Below are 19,761 nucleotides of genomic sequence, written 5' to 3'. Positions count from 1 at the left end.
TAGAAGTGTCATCTCCTGGCCAGACCCTGCAATTCAGCTAAAGGGTGGAGTCAGAGTAAAAAAATACATGCTGCCCAGGAGAAGGAGGGGGTCACTCCAATGGCTGGATATTGGCTGCCATTTGGCTGGCGTTTGACTGGGAAGGGACATTTTGAATGGCTGCTACTGTACATAAAGACAGGCTAAATTTTCTTCATTGTTTGAATTGAAACATAGTAAGCTTCCTGTTGTTCAGGTAGGACTACAAAAAATATTTTTATTACTAAAAAGAAGAATAATTAGAAATACAATTTAAGATCATTTTATTAGTCTTTTAAGGTCCCTCCCTTCTACACCGCTATGATTAGGGGAGTGTTGGCCCAGTGGTAAGAGCAGGGTGCTTGTGATCTGAGAAGGTTGCAAGTACCCGGTTCGATCCCCATATCCTCCACTCTGGGTTCCTGAGCAAAACCCTTAACCCCACACTGCTCCCCAAGGGGGTGGGTTAAATGCAGAGGTACATTTCTCCAATGTGGTGTCAATGAAATTCAATTAAATCCCATTCGGTGCCTCAGAGGAGACAGAGCTTTTTCAGTTGCTTCTGCAAAACTTTGGAATGAGCTCCTCCTTAGACAATTCCCTTCACTGTCTATTTTAAAACTCATCTTAAAACCTATTTTGATTATTTGGCTTTTAACACAGTGTTTTGCGGTTTGTGCTTTGTTTAATTGTTTTTTTATATGGTTTTGTCTGTTTTAATTATTTTATTTTATGTTTTATTCCTTTAAACTTCTATGTTGTTTTTAAACAATTTTAAATTTACATGGTATGTACAGCACTTTGTGGCATTGTGTTCGTTATGGACAATCCATGGCGAGCACAAAAGTCCAAGAACAGAACACCACTCGAGTTCAGGTCAGATGGGCCATTCCTTCCAACCATGCCTCCCCAGGTCTCACTGTCATTGCCCACATGAGCGTTGAAGTCCCCCAGAAGAAAAAGGGCATCCCCAGGAGGGGCACTCTCTAGTACTCCCCCCTAAAGACTCCAAAAAGGGTGATTAATCTGAACTGCTTTGTGGCCCATAAGCACAAGCAACAGTCAGAACCCGTTCCGCCCACACGTATGCGGAGCGAGGCAACCCTCTCCTTCACGGGGTGAACCCCAATGTACAGGCACCAAGATGAGGGGCAACAAGTATGCCCAATCCTGCTCGGCGCCTCTCACCAGGGGCAACTCCAAAGTAGAAGAATGTCCAGCCCCTCTGAAGGAGACTGGTTCCAGAGCCAGAGCCATGCGTCTAGGTAAGTCCAACTATCTTTCAACCTCGCGCACTAACTCAGGCTCCTTCCCCACCAGAGAGGTGACATTCAATATCCCAAGAGCCAGCTTCTTCAGCCGAGGATCAGAACTCCAAGGTCCCCGCCCTTGACTGCCACCCATCACACATTGCACCCAACCCCTTTGGCCCCTCCTAGAGTTGGTGAGCCCATTGGAAGGGGGACCCATGTTTCCTCTTTGGGCTGTGCCCAGCCGGGCTCCATGGGTAAAAGTCTGGCTACCAGGCGCTCGCCAGCGTGCCCCACCTCCAGGCCTGGCTCCAGAGTGGGGCCCCAGTCACCCTCGTCCGGGCGAGGGAACACCCGTCCATTTATTTTACTTGTCATGAGGGGTCTTAATGCAAATCCTTCTGAGAATTTGGGGAAGAAGAGCCAAAATGCTTGACCCAAGTTGTGCGTTTTAAAATGCAATAACGCCACATAAGAAGTGTATGCAAGTTTTTCTCACTTATTATTCAACCATTTAGAAAGCACAAATCATTTTTTTTATCACTACCTGACCTAAAACAGAAAAGGTGCAGTCTGGTTTGATTCCAGGCAAGTACAAAAATGGTGTTGTGTTATGTGTTTTTTAATAGTTCATGTCAAAAATACATTTTAGATGTAAACATATTGAGAGTTGTATAGAGACGTGTGTGTTTACTAACCGAGTGCCACTTTCCATCATTGTACTTCTCTCTGTTAAATATCTCCTTCTGTTTGCCCACAGACAGTCGGATCCTGCCCTTAGACATGTACAATGCCAGATGAGATTGCCCTCCTCTGGTGGCTGCAAAGAACAGCAGACCCTCTGGAGATCGAGTCCTGACATCTAGAGAGAAGTGGGGCCTGGATAGGAAGAAAGAAAGAAGAACAAAAAGTGAGTATAACAAGCTTTATTGAAGCTCTTTTTATACTCAATTTGTATTCAAAATGTAGGATCAAATGGTAATTGGCCATTTACCTGGGCTGCAAGACCTGTAATGGCAGGCTGTAGCTCAGGCTGCTTACTGGCCCTCCCATGCGATATGCATACTGAAGCTGTGCTGGGACTTCACAGGGTAACACGCTTTCATTCATCATTTGCTGCACATTTTCCTGTGAAGAAGCACAAAAGAGGAAAAAGCAGAAACTCCTTAAGACAAGTTTGTACTTGAATGGCTCCCAGCTCAGGCTTGTAGCAGGTGTCTGGAAGGCTCAAACTCCGCTGGAAAGTAAGGGGGAAATTGAATTATGATCACTTCCATTAAAAGCCTACTTTAGCTGAATTATTTTAGGGTTTTAATCTTATATTTACCAGTAAATCCTGTTTTAAATCTAAAATGTCATAAAACATTTTCCAAATCTAATTTGAAATGCCCATGTCAGGCATAATTGCAAACAATCTGTGTTTCAGTCAGAATAACGAGCAACTTTGAAGCTTTTCAAATACTGCCATACTTCACTGATCTTAAAAGGAAAATTATATGTGATTGACATGTGAGTTCTTTTTTAATTATTATTGAATAATGAGGCCAGACAAGAATTGTGTCAATTTTAATTTAGTCCAACCTAAAGACTAATTTTCCTGCATATGATTTTAATCACTGGTATACTGTGCTTACGTTCAAAAACAGAAATGCAGTGCTCAAGGATTTTCAAGATTTTCTTTGAGGTCTGACCTGCTAATTACAATTTTTTTTCATTCGGATGTGAAGAACAAAGAGCAAAATGTGCCAAAGAATCATTGATAGATTGTGGTTTCAAATGGATAGAGCACAAAAGAAGAGCCAGAGGATCCATCTCTACATCAAAGCAGAACATATGCTGTTTGTTGATTTTTTTTGTATACACTAAAAATGGTAGTTTTTTTATGTTTGCATGTCTATTTCATGCATCTAGAGGATATAAGAAAAGCAGATTTATATTTTTCTATATATTGCCTGCCCATCCAATCAGAGCCAATCGGGGGGGAAACTGTCTGGCAGACTAGTGCATGTCTATTCAAATCCGATATTTTATCACTCATGCTTTCAACATGTTCTTATAATTACAGCTACACAATGGATATACCAGAATTAATTAAGAATCTTATACAGGTTTGTTTTAATTTCTTTTATAAATTGTGTTTCCCATCCCCAATGATTTTGCAATGCACTTCATATAATTAGTAGCAACATAGTGGTATTGATGTAAAGTGCTTTTCCAAAAAAAAAGCCTATTAGGTTCTAATAAATTAAAGGTAAATGCAGATATAAAAGCTGTCCTCTTATTATTTTGTGATAACGGTTTCTCCACATCCATATGAAACCTTATTGGTGTGAAATTATTTCTCTCTTTAACTCCCCCCTTTTTTATTTTTAGCTATGTGGAGTTTATCATGTAGCCTATTATTGGCCTTCTGTGAACCCCAACAGTGCTGATTGTCACAGTATTTATGTTCCTTTATTTTAAATAAGATTTATTAAGAATTTGTCTCCAAGTTAAAATATTATATTTTCCAATGTAGGATGGAAATGCAAGGACAAGGGGATTAAAGGAATTAGTGGAATGTGAATTTCATGAAAAACAAATGAAAGAACTCAGGGCCGCCAGCAAAGAAAGACTTGCATATTTTACCTCAAGGTGAAACTTATGTGAGAAATCCTCTTACTTCATCTCAAAGTCTCTTCTATGTCCATCCATGAACAAGACACAAAAAATTTATTCTTTTGCAGCTCAGTCTGTCAAATCATTCATTTTAAGTATATCGTAGGAATGCTGCTGTAATCCTCTAGCTCTTTCAATTTACTCTGTTTATTTTTTAGCATCTAAAAGCATCTAAATACGCCTGTGCTATTTCAATTAATATTAAATATCAAACATTTCAGGAGCTCTACCTTCAACCTTCAAAAGGGGTTATTTACACCCCATAAAAATGATCAAGAAATACTTCAAATTTTAAAGAAAATCCTTTGTGCCTCTCAAATCAACTTAGTCCAAGCAGGTTTTTGGAGAATTTTAAATGCTTAATTGCTTTTAATATGCTGCCGTCTCAATAATCACTGGAAGAGTTGAAATGGACACTAAAACCCCTATGGTAACAACTGTGTTGAAATCACCGGGCTCCATTCAATAAGGAAGCCAAAGTCTGCGGTTCTTTCTGATTTTACTGCAAACTAGATGCTATAATGCAAAGATTAAATGCTTTTGCAGACATTTTAAACTGCTTTTAACATCAGATATTGCTATTAAGTTGACTTTAACATATTTCTCTGCAAATTTCCTCTTTTTCTGGTACATTTTTACACTTAAACCTGAGTTTTTTTGCTTAACTTCCGGTTTTTTAATACATCAGATAACCTATTATATGGAACCCACATAAAGCATTCACCCCTTTTGCAGTAATCGCAGCTTTCTGGTTCTGTATTATTTAAATGACACAGATAAAAGTATGGCAAAATCCTAAAAGGTGGTGTTAATGGCTACTAAGAAAAAGGTGCAATTAGAATACGTTTTTAATTATCTCTTTATCAGGCATGAGATTATGTGTCATTAGTGAATTAACAGTAAGATGCTTATGAACTGCTGTTAAAAAGGTTACATGGAAGAAAGAGAAGAGACAAAATCCTTTCAAGGTTGTTATTCACAAAAAATTGTATATGGTAAATTTGAACTGAATGAACAAAGGAGGATCAAATACAATGCAGTTGTTCTTTGGCACGTGTACTTAAGCATTCATAGATAAAAAAAATTTTATTAGAGTACACTGTAGATAAATGAGCTTGCACGTAAGCTAGAATAAAACACAGGGTTGCATCAGTCAGTGTTAGATTCTTGTCGTCATCTGCAGGTTTTGGGCTCCTTCTTCTTCATCTCTGGAAAATGAGGCAGCAAAATGTAAGGAAACAAGGTTGAAATGCAAAACGTGACAGTTATAGAAAAAAATTAAGTGAGATGTGACTTACTTCACTTTAAAGGAAGCAAACATTTTTATTAGATTACAAGTTAACAAGTAACATGGATTCTTCAAAGGCTTTAACGGTAATTCAAGAAAAGAAACACATGCTTGAGAAAATGAGAAATTATCTAAGATCCATATAATATATCTAAAGTAAGAAGATCTTAAAACACAAAATATGAGACTACAATAGCAACGCCATATACCATGAGCTGGCACTGGTGATATCACTATGCTGCAGACATGTGCTGGGTTGTTTTGTTAACAATAAACATTTTCAATAAAATATGTCAAATTAATGTGTAATTGATATATTAAATAGACTGTGTAAAAACGTTTTTTTTCCCTGAGATCATAAAACAATTAGAATCTTGGATTTAAGGTAACAAACTACCCAATATTTCTACCCATGCTGGAATATATGCGGTAAGCTTTTACCTCTTTTTAACTTGCATTCAAGCTGACACCATTATTTTCTCAGATGGCCATTTTGTGACACACACATGCTCAAGTTCAGCATTTATGAAAAGAAAATGTTGTCCTTTTTTTTTTTTTACAAAGCTTCTATGTTGTTGTTATTTTTTATATTTCCAAAACTTTGGAAATGAAAACTATTATAACTATTCTGACATACAAATGTACATACAGCTGGATAAGAAAGAAGCATAAGAACAAGTTTCTGAGTAGAGCTTATATATATATGAGAGCTTACCTTTTTAGAGAAGCGGTCCATCATCAGCTGAACAGGATTACTGATGGTGCAAACATCCATCAGGACCTCTCCAGATGACTCGAAGGTGGTTAAGTCCTCAGGCTTGTATATGTTTTCTGGCCTGAAATCACAAACAATCAAATAAAGAACAGATATAAGAAGAGGCACAATTTAAGAACAACCAGAATCACACAGAGAAACCAAAGAAAAATTACCGTCTAGTATAAAAGTTGGAAATGCAGCCTTTGAATTTTGTATTTCCAAGCAACAAAGAGTCATCTGTGTTTGGTAGGGTGGTGGCGACGCTTTGTTCTTGACCATAGTCCTTGTCATCAATCTGCAGTGAAATTCTTAAGAAGAAAAAAAAAAAAAAACGTAAAATGTGCTTGTATGTAGCAGAAGTTACTTCAAAAATGTATTTCAAAAATTAAATATCACATAATTTTTCTTTAGAACAGGATTTCAAATTATTTCCCGTGATTTCAGAAGTAGGTTTAAAATTAAAAAGTAAACCCAAATTCCAGAGTCAATTTGGGTTTACTTCTACATTTAAAATTGATTTTCATTTCATACCTATTCTCTCTTTTGGTGATGGTCACATAGTGCCAATTTCCATCGTTGTACTGTTTGTTTGATTTCCACATAGTGTCGCTGGAGCGCAGGATCAAATGGCCATTTTCCATTGCAAGATTTATCTGGTTTGCCTGGAGGATAAAACCATAAGGATCATTGTATTTAATTAAAGATATACATATCAAAGGAGATAACTGTGAGATGAGGGGGCAAAGTTACCTGTTTTTTGCTCTGCATGATGATGCCCTCACTCTCTATGCTCTTGAATCCGAGGGACACAGTAACGTCATTTCCCATATTTAAGTCATTTAAGTTCTTTAAGGAATCCCCCAAACTTAACTGTGCTTTGAATGAGCCCTAAAGAGAAAAGACACATGGATGTTAGCTTAAACATATGAAAATGTGGGTGAAAAGCTCCCCCCTTTTCTCCGTATTATTTATACATCCCAAGAACATTGACATCAGCAAAGTTAGTGCTATATATTCCATCCAAATTTTGGTTTTATACTTTTTTTCTTTTCAAATATAGTGATATATTTATTCTTTTAATTTCTTTACAGTTCTTTTTAAGGTCAGCACCTTTGAGGGCAGCAAGGCCTCGGACACCACGCCTTACTGTACCTGAGTTGTCCACCTCTGAAGGACATCAAGTCATCTAACTCTGTATATAACTAGAAGCCATCTTGATGCAAGCTACAAAAGAAGCATGGCTGTAAAACCTATGGTGCTTTAACTTTAAGCATAAAAGCCCTTCAGTCCCACTGTTGAGCTTGGTGAAGGAACTATGATGAGTTGCAGCCCTGATAATTTTTTTAGAATGCATGACATCATGAAGATTTAAAGAAAAACTCAATTTCCTTTAGAGAAAACTTCCATCGAATAAAAGCATGTGAGGTGCCCTGATGGTAAGCCAGGATCCTGGAGGATTTAAGGCAGGGGTTTCAAAAGTGTGTCCCCCAAACTCCTTTCAAAAATATAGCCCCCTGCACAGTGATTAATAGGTGGAAACATTTTAGACTTTTCTTACAGCAAGAGTAACATTGATGCATTACAAAAGCCGCTTGATAAGGGAAGTAATAATAATACGTTTTATTTAAAGTGCCTTTCAAAACACCAAAAGACACTGTACAAAAAGCACAATGAACAACGCCTAACATTGAAAACAGAACATGGCAATGAGTTGGAGGTATGCAGTCTTGAACAAAAGGTAATGAGGCAGGCAGGGTGTCATGATCTTGGCACTGATGACTGGATTATTGGTTTATTTCATCCACCTGCGTAGCTCCGCTCAGTTTTCATTATCACTCATCTGATCCACCTGTTCCTGTCCCTATTTAACCTGTTTGGTCCCAGCTACCACAGCCAGATTATTTGAGCCGTAGGTGAGAGTTCTCTAGCATATGCAGTGTGTTTATTCTGATTGCCTGATTCTGACTAGTTTCTGCTCCTGAACTTGAGCTTGCCTGACCCTGTTCTGAACTCATTGCCTGAACTGTCTACGGATTTCCATTTGATTCTGCCTGCTAACGACCTCGGATCTGTCTCTCAACCCTGGCTTGGATTTCCCTTCAGTACCTCTTCTGATCTCTTATCTTCTGGCCTGGACTTCAACTTATTCATCGACACCGGCTTAAATTTTCCTTCCAGATACTTCTGCTCTTCCTCATCAGCTGGCTTCTGCTCATCGGTCTGTTCTGTAGCTTCTTTGGTTTCTACTCCTCGAATGTTTCCGCCAAATGCTGTGGAAAATCATCCTGCTGGATTTCACTCCTTCCTCTAGACCCGGACTGAACTTAATAACCAGGTTAGTGACTCACACGGTCGCTATCATTCCCCATCAGTAACGTGGTCACTAACCTGTGTTTCTCACTCTACAGAGATTCCATCCATCTAGGCCTAGCTGACGAGACGCAGAACTCCAAGTATTTAATTATTGCTTTTTATGAATCACTTAAGTCTGTCTGCCTTAATTCTGGGTCCAACATTCTAATTTCTGACACAGCGGGCTCAGTAAGGAGGATGGGGTATCAGGGACAACCAAAAATATTTATTAGGCCTTACCTATGCCTTTATTTTCTTTTCTACCATAAAGTAAATAAAACCATAAAGTCTTTTATACCTCTTGACCAAGATGATTTAAAATATTTAAAAGAGCACTCTACCTCCTTGTGTTATGAATATTTCAGCTGTAAATAAAAGGAAAGTCATACCAATGAGTCTGTAGAGCAGCGTTTGCTGATCCCCACTCGTTCATCAAGACTTTTAAATCCTTCTGCTAGAGATAAACTTTTCAAACATCCTTTGAAAGGCGGTGTGGTGATGCCCCATCTAAAAATTGAGACTGACAGGTTATTAACAGTTCCCACTGAACAATGTGGCAATGTACATCAAGCATAGATAATAAGAATGTACCTGTCTCTCAGCTCCTGTGTTACACCACCGATATAGAATTCTTTAAAATTGGCAAAGTCGTATTTTGCTATGCTGACGCGCAGTGGTTCTTTTATAATCACAAGCATATCTGTATTTACAACAATCATTTTGACATTGGTGGCATCTTTTACCTGAAAGAGAAAATAAGTAATATACAAATGCATGTTTTTTTCTTGAAGGAAAAAAAAATCTAAAAGTATTATCATTCAAAAACCAAGAAACCCATGAAAAAAACAACTTACTGGGAAAACTTTCGATGTTCCGCTAACCTGTTGTGGGATTAGGTTACCTCGTACAGCCAAAATACCCTTATCTATAATTATTGTCAGGTAATTGTTCTGTGTGACAAAGGAGAAAAAGGAAATAGTTGCAAATATTATCATTTACTGTCATTCAGATAATAATTGATTTAAATGCAAGATTTATCAACATAAAATCGGTCAATTACATCATCTCCTAAGTAGGCGAGAAGAGCATTTTCTGAGCGTGTAATGATTGACATATCAAATCTTTTCAGGTTCTTGCTAATGTACACCTTCCCGTATCCGGTGCCTTCGAAGTAGTCAGAGTTTGAAGTCACAGTTCTAGAAGAGACAAAGTAGCAGACAGAAACTAAATGTAATCAAATTCTGGGGGGGAAACAAACCTGCAGACAAACATGCAGCAGATTTATGACTCAGCCTTTGTAATTTTTGGCTTTGTACCTCTTGCAGGGAGTGTTGATGTTGATCTTTTCTGCTTTTTGGAAGTTGTAGAGACTGACAGCCTTGCTGTTAACGGAATAGAACTCTATGCAGCCTGTGTATTTTGGTAATCTCATGGAGGGAGGAGGCTGCAGGGAGACAGAGCAAAGGAAAGTATTACTAATCACTATTCAGGATACACCTTCTGTGAATTGAATGATGGTATTTGGTCTACAGCGCCTCACAGTAAAGGTGGATGGGTAGCCTCCAACATAGAAAACAACATCTTCAGGGTTGATGTCCAGGAGGTCCTTTTTCTCCTGTCCTTGAATCTCGTTCAAAATTGGTGCAGCAGGTGTTCCGGTTATGCTCTTGGTCAGACTCATCTGCGCGTCTTGATAAATTCTAAGTCATAAGAAAGAAATACATACATTTGAGGTATTTTCACCCCAGCTACTTTTATGTGCTGTTGCTGTTTCTTCTTTTTGATTTACTGTACTCCAAAGCTATAAACATTTAGAATTGTTTATTCAACATGCAGTTATTGGGCTCTATGCACAGTTCCACTACTTCCTGAGCTTACGGCAGCTCTTTTGTTTCCTGTCTTTTTCAACTAGATGAACTGATTAATCCAGGCCTTTCTAACCCCAGTAATCATGGCCAGACACACCTGGATAAATCAGTTAACCAGGTAATGAAACCAGGGTTTTATAACCTAACCCTGGTTGGAACATCTACAACTGTATCCCTGACATTTCTCTTGTGTTATTTGGTATTCATGTTCCTGTTTGTTAATATTATTCTCCAACGGATCTGATACCCTCAACTGGATTTATGCTGAGATTAAAATCTGTAGAAAACTAGTTTCAAAGGATTTCATTTGGGGGTATTAGAGTGAAGCAGTGGTCGCCAACCCATCTATCGCGATCGACTGGTAGATCTCTGAAACATTCCCTGTAGGTCCCTATAGTGATAGAATAAAGCTGGCACATTAACTGTGGAAAAGCTGGACAGTGGATGGGTGACAGCAGATAGACAGTGATGAGGTCAGATGTCATTGCGGTAGCTCCAAGAAAAAAGTCCAAAACTGATCATTTCCATGAGGAATGGGAAGAGGAATACATTTTCACTGCGCTGTCTAAAAGACGACATCTGGAGCGGCACAACAACACCAACCACTTTAAGTTCAAAGGCAGTTTCCCCGCCATGAGAACAATCCGTGCTAGGAAAGTTGCTGAAAGCAAGTTTGAAGTCCCAGCAGTCACTTTTCACAAACCCTGCAGCTTAACATAAGGCTGCAACTGAAGCTTTATTCCAGATTAGTCACCTTTTGGCAAAACACACGAAGCCTGTTACAGATGGTGATTTATTTATGGAAGCAATGGTGAAGTAGAGTCCTGCACGGGTCGAGTTTTACCAACCCACACCCGCCCGAACCCGTTAGGATGACTACCGAACCCGACCCGTCACCCGCGGATACCTTCAATTCAAATCCGAACCCGACCCGACACGTTGGTATTTAACCCGCAACCCGACCCGTTAACACATCAAGTAATAGGCCATAGTACGCTGCGCTGCAGAACAGCGCCATTAACACTGCAGCAGACGTGTATGCACTGACTGTGGGCTTTTTGGAGGGAAGTCCCCACATTGCCAGCAGGGCTTTAAGCTACAACAAGGGTGACCCCAGACAGTGCCTGATTAATATAACATTTCTGATGTCCATAACAATAGACACGCATAAAAAAATAAAATAAAAATCACCAACTACCCACCCGCACTAAAAAAATATCCGCCCGACCCGTTTATTTTTATATATGTATTTTTCACCTGCAAAAGAGCATTTTTGCGGGTGGCCCGTCGGGTACCCGTTGCAGGACTCTATGGTGAAGTGCTTCAAATTTTGGTGAATTAGACGCCATGGAAGATGTTGCTGCTTTCATCTTAAATCCTTTCCTGACCAGTGATCCGGAACAGGTAGTAGCCAAATTTCAGCAGGTATTTACTTTTAGGAAATTGTCAGCAGGGAAAAGTTTCCCTCTATAGGTAGATCAAGTAGAGGTCAGGGATCTTTGGCTTAAAAAGGTTGAAGACCATTGGAGTAAAGGATAATAAATACAAATGAACCCCCACTTAACAGGGCAACATATTCTCATTATCAGTTCGTATGAAATCGTACGAAAAGTTATGCACTGAACAGGGTTATAGGATTTTTTTTAGTAATCTTTTTTTTATTTTTCTTGCTCTCTATTTCAAAAATATTCACTTTGAGTTGATCCATTACAAACATTTGAAATTAAAAAAAATGAAATATGAGGTATAATAAGATCAAATGTAAGACATAAAATGCGTTAAGAGTAGAATGGAAGTAAAGCAGCAGATTACCTGTGTAGGTCTACTTTATCAAATGTAGCCTGCTCAGAGTCAGAGTTGGAAATGAAACCAGACTCCATCTCATACTCCTTTCCGTTCAGCTTATACAGACCATACAAGCGGTTATTCCTCAACACCATACCAATGTAATTCTGAGAGGACTGCAGAACATAGTTGTATTAGACACAAGAGCAAAATGACAATCCGAATGCAGCTTGTATTTTCATTTACTTACATCTCTGTGACCAAGGTACAACACAAACATGCTTCCTTTGTCTTCAGCCTGTCTGCGCCGGCGCCGTCCGTCTCCTCTGCCCTTGGGTCTGTGCAGCGCCAGGGAAAGAGTTGTGTAGGCTTTCAGCTCATCCAGATCTTTCGGCGTGCGCATCTCTATGTGACCATCCCCAGCGAAATTCATGGGAACCATAATCTGAAGAGAAGGCAAAATATAATGTAGAATTATACAACCTCAGCCTAAGTGTGTAAAAGGGGTTGATTTAAAACAACTGTAAAAGAATACTACAGATTTCTTCTATTTTGACAAGATTTTGATTCTTTTTTTTAATATTGTAGGAAGCTAACATATAATCAATACAAAATTTAAGTTTTACATTATCATTTAATTCATCAAATGAAATAAGGTATTCTGACAAATAAGACTCTATAAGAAGATAATTACCTTTGAATCAAAATAGCTTGATTTTTTTGATTTATTGACCAATTGTTTCTTTGCAATATTGTTTTAATTCAACCGTGTTGGAGGGTTTCGGAACTTTAACTGCCTGTTTACCAACAGGCTACGCTCTCTCTTTCAGATTAAAGGCTGAAGCTGAGCAGGATTAGCCAATCATGTAATATTCAAACAGTGGTTTGAGCTCACCATTCTCCTTCAGAAAGTTCTGGTTAATTAGGTTCCATCGATTAAAACAATTGAACAAGGTACTAAGGCATCAAAGTAATCCCAAACAACCGGATGCAACCATCATGATGAAGCATGATGATGTGATAAGGGTGGCGGGGAGAGCCGAGAGGATCATCAGGGCTCCTCTTCCCTCCATTAAAGACATTTCATTCAGGCGCTGTGTGTTCCGAGCCCGTAACATCATAAATGACCCCTCACACCCCCACCATGGACTGTTCTCCCTGCTGCCCTCTGGGAAGAGGCTTTGCAGCATTTGATGCAGGACCACCAGGTTTTGCAACTTTTTTTTCCCTGCTGAACAGCTTTTTCAGACTGCTTAACTGTTGAGACTTTAATCACACTTGTAAACATTATATTTGCACTGCTTTTGGGAATTTTTTCATAATCCCCAAAACTTATTTTTATTACTACTACTAATTTTTAATACCTACTACTGATTTCTATTACTGATTTCTTCATAATCCCATCTACTTTTTGCATCATAGTTATTTATTTTGCACTGAACTGAACCTTTCCATATCAATGCCTTTAGTAACCATGGCTTTAAACTGGTTTTCCTTTTCTCCTACACTGTCTACATTCTGATCACTGCTGCAAAATATAAATGGAATTGTTTATTTTTACAGTTGTAAGCTGCTCATTCACTGTTGAAAAGCTGTATGCATCGAAATTTCCTTTTGTATAAACTCTTTATATACAAGAGGACAATAAAGTTTCTCTTAGTCTAAGTCTTATGGTTGTAAATCATATAGATGTTACGCGACTTAGACATCCATTGTGTTCCTCTTGGTCAGCAGTGGTTGTGAACCCCCTCATTAACACTGACTACCCCTTGCTCACTCTGTGCTACCTCAGATAGCTTCCCTTTCACTCCTTTCTCTTTTTTTGTTGTAGTTGGGTTCTTGACTGTCACCCTTTCAAGACTTCTTTTATCTGCTTTTATTTATCCTTTAGATTTGGTATGATGTATTGCTTTTTTTTAAAACATTTTAGTTTATTCCAATGATCTATAGGTAATCCGTTTCGGGTGTGGTCACTGAAACCTCTTCTTTCTAACAAATTTGTTCATCACAGTTACACATTTAACAAGAAGGATTTTATTAAGCTAAAAGTAGGTTTAGATTGATATTTTTCCCTTTAAAAATAATTATTTGAAAACCACATTTTGTGTCCAATATTTGTAGCTTAAATTTATAAGTAACAGCAAATGCAGAGGAAATCTGACATCGGATGTATAAGCATGAATGAGTGCATTTAGAAAAAGTCGACTGCACCCACCTTATTAGCTGCATCTCTGGCCTGTTCAATTAGTTCTTTGATCTTCTTTATGTTATCAGAAATGTTACTGACGTTTGAAAACTGGGAGGTCAGGTTCTCAACCTCTGAGATCTTATCGTTCAGAGATGGGATTGTTTTCAGCAAGTCCTTTACTGTGTTTAAAAGTTAAGAGACAAAAGATCTTGTTTATAAATCTGCTGTTTTCATTCATATTTAACACAAACATCTCTACAACAAAGACAAGCACTGATTAGTATTCTTAAAAGAATGAAAAGGCTCACCAGACTGGTCCACATCTTTGAGGGTGTTGCTCAGATTGGCGGAAACAGGAGTCACATTGATTTTCTCGATGTCCTTCCTAATTTTATTAAGTTTGTCCATGGTGTTGGCAGCTGTATTGTTGGCCAAAGCTGCTTTGTTCTTGGCCTCCTCAATTTTATTCCTAATGTCATCTGATTGCAAAACAAAATGCAAAGCAGTTGAAGCAGGCACCCTCTCAGAGAGATAAAGTATTGCATAATAAAAATTTTTATATGAAAATATCACAAAATCTTACAAAAAAATAAATAAATAAAATAAAAAATATATCTATCTATACACACACATATATATTAAACTGTGCAAACTTGACATGAAGCATTCCTCAGTGAATGGAGATGCTTTAAAAGCCTTGCCTGAAAAATTCTACATACTGTAGACGACTGGTTCTATTGTTTTACATTTCAGCTTTGTTTTATTTGTGTCAGAAGAAGAAATTTGTAGTTATTTTTTAAAATAACTACAGATATCTCGTCTCCACTATCTTAAATCATCTCGAGATTTGAATGTATTGTTAAAAAATCCTCTCATTTGATTCTAATTAACTGCTTGAATTATCTCTACTCCACCTCTTTTTGTGTTTTCCAAGTTTTTCTGAATATTCTGGAGGTTTTGCTCAAGATCGTTTTTCTTTTCTTTTGCCTTGGCCAGACGATCCTTCAAGTTAGTGAGGTCAGTGGAAGCGTCTGTAACCAAAATAAAAAAACATGTAAAAAAAAAACTTTGAGGTTATTTCAAAATTCATATGCATAAAGGTTGCTCTAAGTACCTGTCAGGACTGCCTCTGACTCTTTGGCCCTTTTCAGAAGGTCATTGCTCTTCTTCTTTAGGTCTTTGGCTTTATCTACAAGCTTTTCTTCGTTTACACTCTAAAAGAGGGAGAGAAAAAAACATTGTTTAATATGCAATAATTTATTTCATTTAACAGTTATATCAACTTTACATGTGCTCAAGTAGAAAAGCTTACACTTTGTGTACTATCTGCAGCCTCTCTTGCCTCTTTAGCTGCAGCCTCCGCAGCATTAATGGCATCTGTAATGTTCTTATAGGCCTCAATGGCATCCTTTGCATCACGCACCTCAGAAAGTCCACTTGCGTCCTTCATAGCACTGTTAAGATAATGCAGTAACAAATGTTTACAGAAAAAGCAGATTATGATTGAACTGAACTACATGAAACCTAAAATCTATGCAAGAACACTATGGCTCCTATTACTTTCTTGAATATTTCTTTAATATTAGAGACTTTTAGACTTAGACTTAGGAAACTTTTATTGTCATGTATACAAAATGAAAAGCTGTTTTGTGCAGCTCCTACATTTCCATCTCTTAAAGTGCATTAGTGATCTAATGTAAACATCGTGGTAGAATGTAAACATTATTCAAACAATAATAAACCTACTCTTCGAGTTCCTTTGCCAGCTCGGTTAGGTTTTTTGCATGCTCCTCTGCAGCCTCCACAATGTCCTTATTTGCTGCTGCCTTGGTGATGTTGTTCACCTTCTTGGCCAAATCAGTCTTTGCTCCATCCAGCTGTGCAGCCAACAGCTCATAGTCCTGCAGCACAAGGAGAAGTCAGATATCTCTGAAAAATGTATTGCACAAACAGATCTTTTTGCCATTTAACTTAGATCTGTCACTCTCAAACAGTAGTGCGCCCTGTTGGCACACGTGGAACACAGGATATTTTTAATAAGAAATGAAATACTGTTACTGTAGAATTTTGTTTAGTGAAAAAAAGTCAATAAAAATAATCTGTGATGGTCTTATTTGCAATGATTTAATTATATTTGCATTGTATCTATTCCTTTTGTGCTACAATCTCTCATTTGTTATCATCCAATTCACCAACACTTTCACTATTTTCTAGTCCATTTAGAAACTTCCAGACCCCTGTAGTGCCTTTTGTTCTTCCAACTAGGCAACTAGAAACAAGTCTAACAACTTTTTCTGTGTTGTTGGAAAATTTGAATCACAACAGGTGAAAGCATATCTCACTCTGGATTTTCTGACTTGATCTCAAAGTGTTTCACACATGTCACTCAAAGTTGAGCAGTCTTGTGTGCAGCTTCCAGCAGCAATGGCTATGATGAGGTAAACACTGCTGGACTCTGGATGCTTCCCTTTCTGCAAAAGCTGCACACACTCTGTTGCCTTTTAAAACAACATATGTGAGAAAGGCTTCGCCTTCCTTACCTTGATTTAATGTAAAAAGAGAAAAGGACTAGAAGCAGAAGATGGTCTCAAAGCTATGTTCACCAAGTCAAGCACTGCCATCCCATTAGGTTATTATGGACTGAAATATTTATGTCTCAAACATTTTTAATGCGATAGTTACACTAAACACCTACTATTGTTATTACAATTGTTAATGACTCAGGGTAAAAATATCGCTACGTGTTTGCATCACAAAAATCACTACCGCAGTTCATATTACTGCAATTACTTATGTTCTGTTCATGTTCCCAAAAGCAGTTCAGATTATTTCTTTTTTTTTAACAACAATTATCCTTTTTGGTCCCACAATATTTTAAAAATATATACCTAAAACATCAAATCTGTGTAGCTGTGGAAGAAAAAAACAGATTAAACAGAAATCAAAGTATACATAGAAAACTGTATTGTTGCCATTCAAATCTATATCTGTAGAAATATATGTATATATTGCAGTATTTTACTGAGTGACATGATTGTCTGCAAGATCCCATCTTTTGATCCCATATTTTGAGGTGATACTCTGAAAAGAAAAGAAAACTATAAAAGACTGCAGCTTATATTTTATCCCCATTCATTTGCGTTACAGTAAAATGTGTTTCATAATCTCACACTTTTAAGAGTGACATGCTCCTACCTGTGAGTATTTGGCATGCTAAAAGTACACAATGTTTAAGTCTACAGTCACAAGTATTGCGGGTTGGTGTTGATGCCGAAATTTAGGAATAACAATTCATGAAAAAAAAAGAACAAAATGTACCTTCTTGCTGTCTGAGAGCATTTCAGCCAAATCGTTTGTCTTCTTCAGTTCATCCTCAGCCAAAGCTATCTGGTTCTTTACAGTTTTCCGCTCCTCTTGTAGATCCTTAATACGTTTCTACAAGCAACATAAAAATCAACTGTAACTGTGGGATTTGAGTAAAAATATTTTTACAAAATAAATATTTGAGTCGATAACAACTATTTAAAATGAATCAACCAGCATGCAGGTCCTGATGAAAGATGAATCGCTGCTTCCTTACCTCCAGGTCTTTCAGCACCTGATCATTCACAGTGTTTTGAGTATTGGCCTTTTTCACCAAGCCTTTTGCTTTTTCCAAAGCTTCCTCCAAATCCTTCAGCTTGGAATTGAAATCCTTGAGCTGGTTTTGGATCTTCTCCACTGCTGCCTCGTTTTCGTTGCACTGCTCACTAACATTATTCTTGATGTTGTCAAGCACTTTAAACATTAAAGATGGAGAACATTTTATCATTGGAAACCTTATATAGTTGAAATTCATGGCTTTATTCACCACCACTACCTTGATGATGCTCATTAGGACATTTAGCATGATGTTACTTACACTTTCTTGCCTCTTCTCGTTCATTCTCAGCATCTGTCTTCTGGGTGGTGAAGTCTCTGTTCTTCATCTCCGTCACCATGCCCTTCGCTTTCTCCAGCATTTTATTCAGACTATCAGCAGGTAATGAATCACCTCTACCTTCATTCTTCAACTGATTGAGCAAATCTTGAAAACACAACAGAGAGCATATGATGTAAGCCTTGAGCCATTTCACAAGTTAAAAAGAAAACAGTGCAAGATAAAAGGAATGTTGCTTTTTTTTTCTACCTTCAATTTTCTGAAGCATTTTTTTAATCTCTCTTTCCAGGTCTTTTGCCCTTTTGTTGCTTTCTTCAACACTTTCAACTGCTTTGTCAGCGTCTCTGGCACTCCTATCAGCCTGGGTAAAATAAGGTTACAACACAATTACAGACGTACTACTTAAATCATATACTGAAGCAATGATAGAACATGGCACAATCTTACTACCTTGTCTTTAAGCAATTTTATTTCATCTCCAAGATTTTCCGTCTCTTTCTCAACTTGGTCAACTTGGGTCTTTTGCATGCTAATGGTGGTGCTGAACTTGTTGACAAGAGTCTGCAAACACAACACAAAAAAATACTTTAAGTAAGCTTATTCCACAATTTCGCCATTGTGGGGCAGTAAAGGGATTTCTTTCTGTTAAATAGAGATTTAATATAACAGTTATAAGAAGTCAAACATTTAAATACATTGACCTTGAAATGTATAGAAAATGGTAGTGGCAGGGTCATGCTGTGGGGCTTAATTGATGGGAAAACAGATGGGGCTAAACAGAAGTAAATACTGACAGAAAACCTTTGAGATGCCAGTAAGGATCTAGGCTTGTAAACAAAGATTGACTGAAATGTCAGTCTGCAAATGTGTTGACTCAGGAGGCCATATTAAAATTTAACTTTTAGGTTTTGCGTGTAAAAACCAAATTAAAACCAAATGTCATTTTCTATCAATTTCACAACTGTACATTTTTTCCGTTAGATTTTACTGAAGCATATCGATCCTATATAATGTCACCAAATGTTGGAAGAAAAGGAAAAAAGCATCTGAATCAATTGGTAAGGTATTCAGGATGATTATTATTAAACTGTAAACTTTTGAAAATACCTGATATATATATATTCAGTGTTTTACAGCTGAAGGTGCAGATTTTTTACCAAGTGAAGGGATTACCTTGGTGTCAGACACAGCCTTTTCTAGCTTGTCCAGCCTTTCCTTTAAGGCTCCACTGACGGAGGCATTGTCCAATTGAGCCTTGATCCTTGCAAACTCAACGTCGAGCTTTTCCAAGTCAATCAGCAAAGTCTGAGCGCAACTATCACATTCTAAGATAAAAAAGAGACGGACAAAGGAAGGTCATGCTTGGGTTATTACGAATGGCATGAGATACCGTCTGAACTTTGATAGGACTCTTTTCTTTTTATTCACCTTGACATTGCTCATCTGTGTTTGTGTCTCCTGGCTCCAGAGAGTTCTTGCAGACTGCACAGCAGTAATAAAAAGAGCACAATGTGTTTGCATAAAAAAAAAACCTTTAAAAGACATTTTTAAAGAAAAATGTTAACAATCTAACCTCCAGTCCTAGGATCACAGCTGTTTCCATTTCCATTACAGTTACATTGCTGGCAATTTCCTCCTGGTTTCAGTGGGTCGCCATAATAACCAGGAGCACATCTGT

The 19,761-nt window shown here is 37.8% G+C and overlaps 1 protein-coding gene across 7 annotated transcripts in view; it reads right to left on the bottom strand.

Annotated features, from left to right (window-relative positions):
* LOC119795671 (laminin subunit alpha-3-like) overlaps positions 1 to 19,761 on the bottom strand; it is a 98,522-nt gene that overhangs the window by 7,411 nt on the left and 71,350 nt on the right. For 6 of the 7 annotated variants that reach the window (XM_038303761.1, XM_038303762.1, XM_038303765.1 and 3 more), the window contains 20 exons: positions 19,657 to 19,757; positions 19,512 to 19,565; positions 19,257 to 19,408; positions 18,534 to 18,644; positions 18,333 to 18,444; positions 18,066 to 18,230; positions 17,745 to 17,941; positions 17,483 to 17,599; positions 15,911 to 16,065; positions 15,477 to 15,618; positions 15,279 to 15,378; positions 15,079 to 15,195; positions 14,473 to 14,643; positions 14,192 to 14,343; positions 12,227 to 12,421; positions 12,004 to 12,152; positions 9,864 to 10,023; positions 9,640 to 9,767; positions 9,384 to 9,519; positions 9,127 to 9,273 (listed from right to left, as the gene is read on the bottom strand). In XM_038303761.1, the coding sequence (XP_038159689.1) occupies positions 9,142 to 9,273; positions 9,384 to 9,519; positions 9,640 to 9,767; positions 9,864 to 10,023; positions 12,004 to 12,152; positions 12,227 to 12,421; positions 14,192 to 14,343; positions 14,473 to 14,643; positions 15,079 to 15,195; positions 15,279 to 15,378; positions 15,477 to 15,618; positions 15,911 to 16,065; positions 17,483 to 17,599; positions 17,745 to 17,941; positions 18,066 to 18,230; positions 18,333 to 18,444; positions 18,534 to 18,644; positions 19,257 to 19,408; positions 19,512 to 19,565; positions 19,657 to 19,757 (2,746 nt within the window). In that variant the 3' untranslated portion in view covers positions 9,127 to 9,141. Of the gene's footprint in view, positions 1 to 1,966; positions 2,148 to 2,262; positions 2,397 to 5,929; positions 6,051 to 6,144; positions 6,280 to 6,502; positions 6,634 to 6,721; positions 6,860 to 8,712; positions 8,831 to 8,914; positions 9,067 to 9,126; positions 9,274 to 9,383; positions 9,520 to 9,639; positions 9,768 to 9,863; positions 10,024 to 12,003; positions 12,153 to 12,226; positions 12,422 to 14,191; positions 14,344 to 14,472; positions 14,644 to 15,078; positions 15,196 to 15,278; positions 15,379 to 15,476; positions 15,619 to 15,910; positions 16,066 to 17,482; positions 17,600 to 17,744; positions 17,942 to 18,065; positions 18,231 to 18,332; positions 18,445 to 18,533; positions 18,645 to 19,256; positions 19,409 to 19,511; positions 19,566 to 19,656; positions 19,758 to 19,761 lie in introns of those variants that run through there. The other variant, XM_038303768.1, reaches the window with a different exon arrangement.

The sequence above is a fragment of the Cyprinodon tularosa genome, unplaced genomic scaffold (genome assembly GCF_016077235.1).
Source record: "Cyprinodon tularosa strain WSP-4 unplaced genomic scaffold, ASM1607723v1 ctg52, whole genome shotgun sequence".
Taxonomy (NCBI): Eukaryota; Metazoa; Chordata; class Actinopteri; order Cyprinodontiformes; family Cyprinodontidae; genus Cyprinodon; species Cyprinodon tularosa.
Note: the sequence above shows the minus strand (reverse complement) of the source record. Positions and strands in the feature narration are given on the sequence as shown.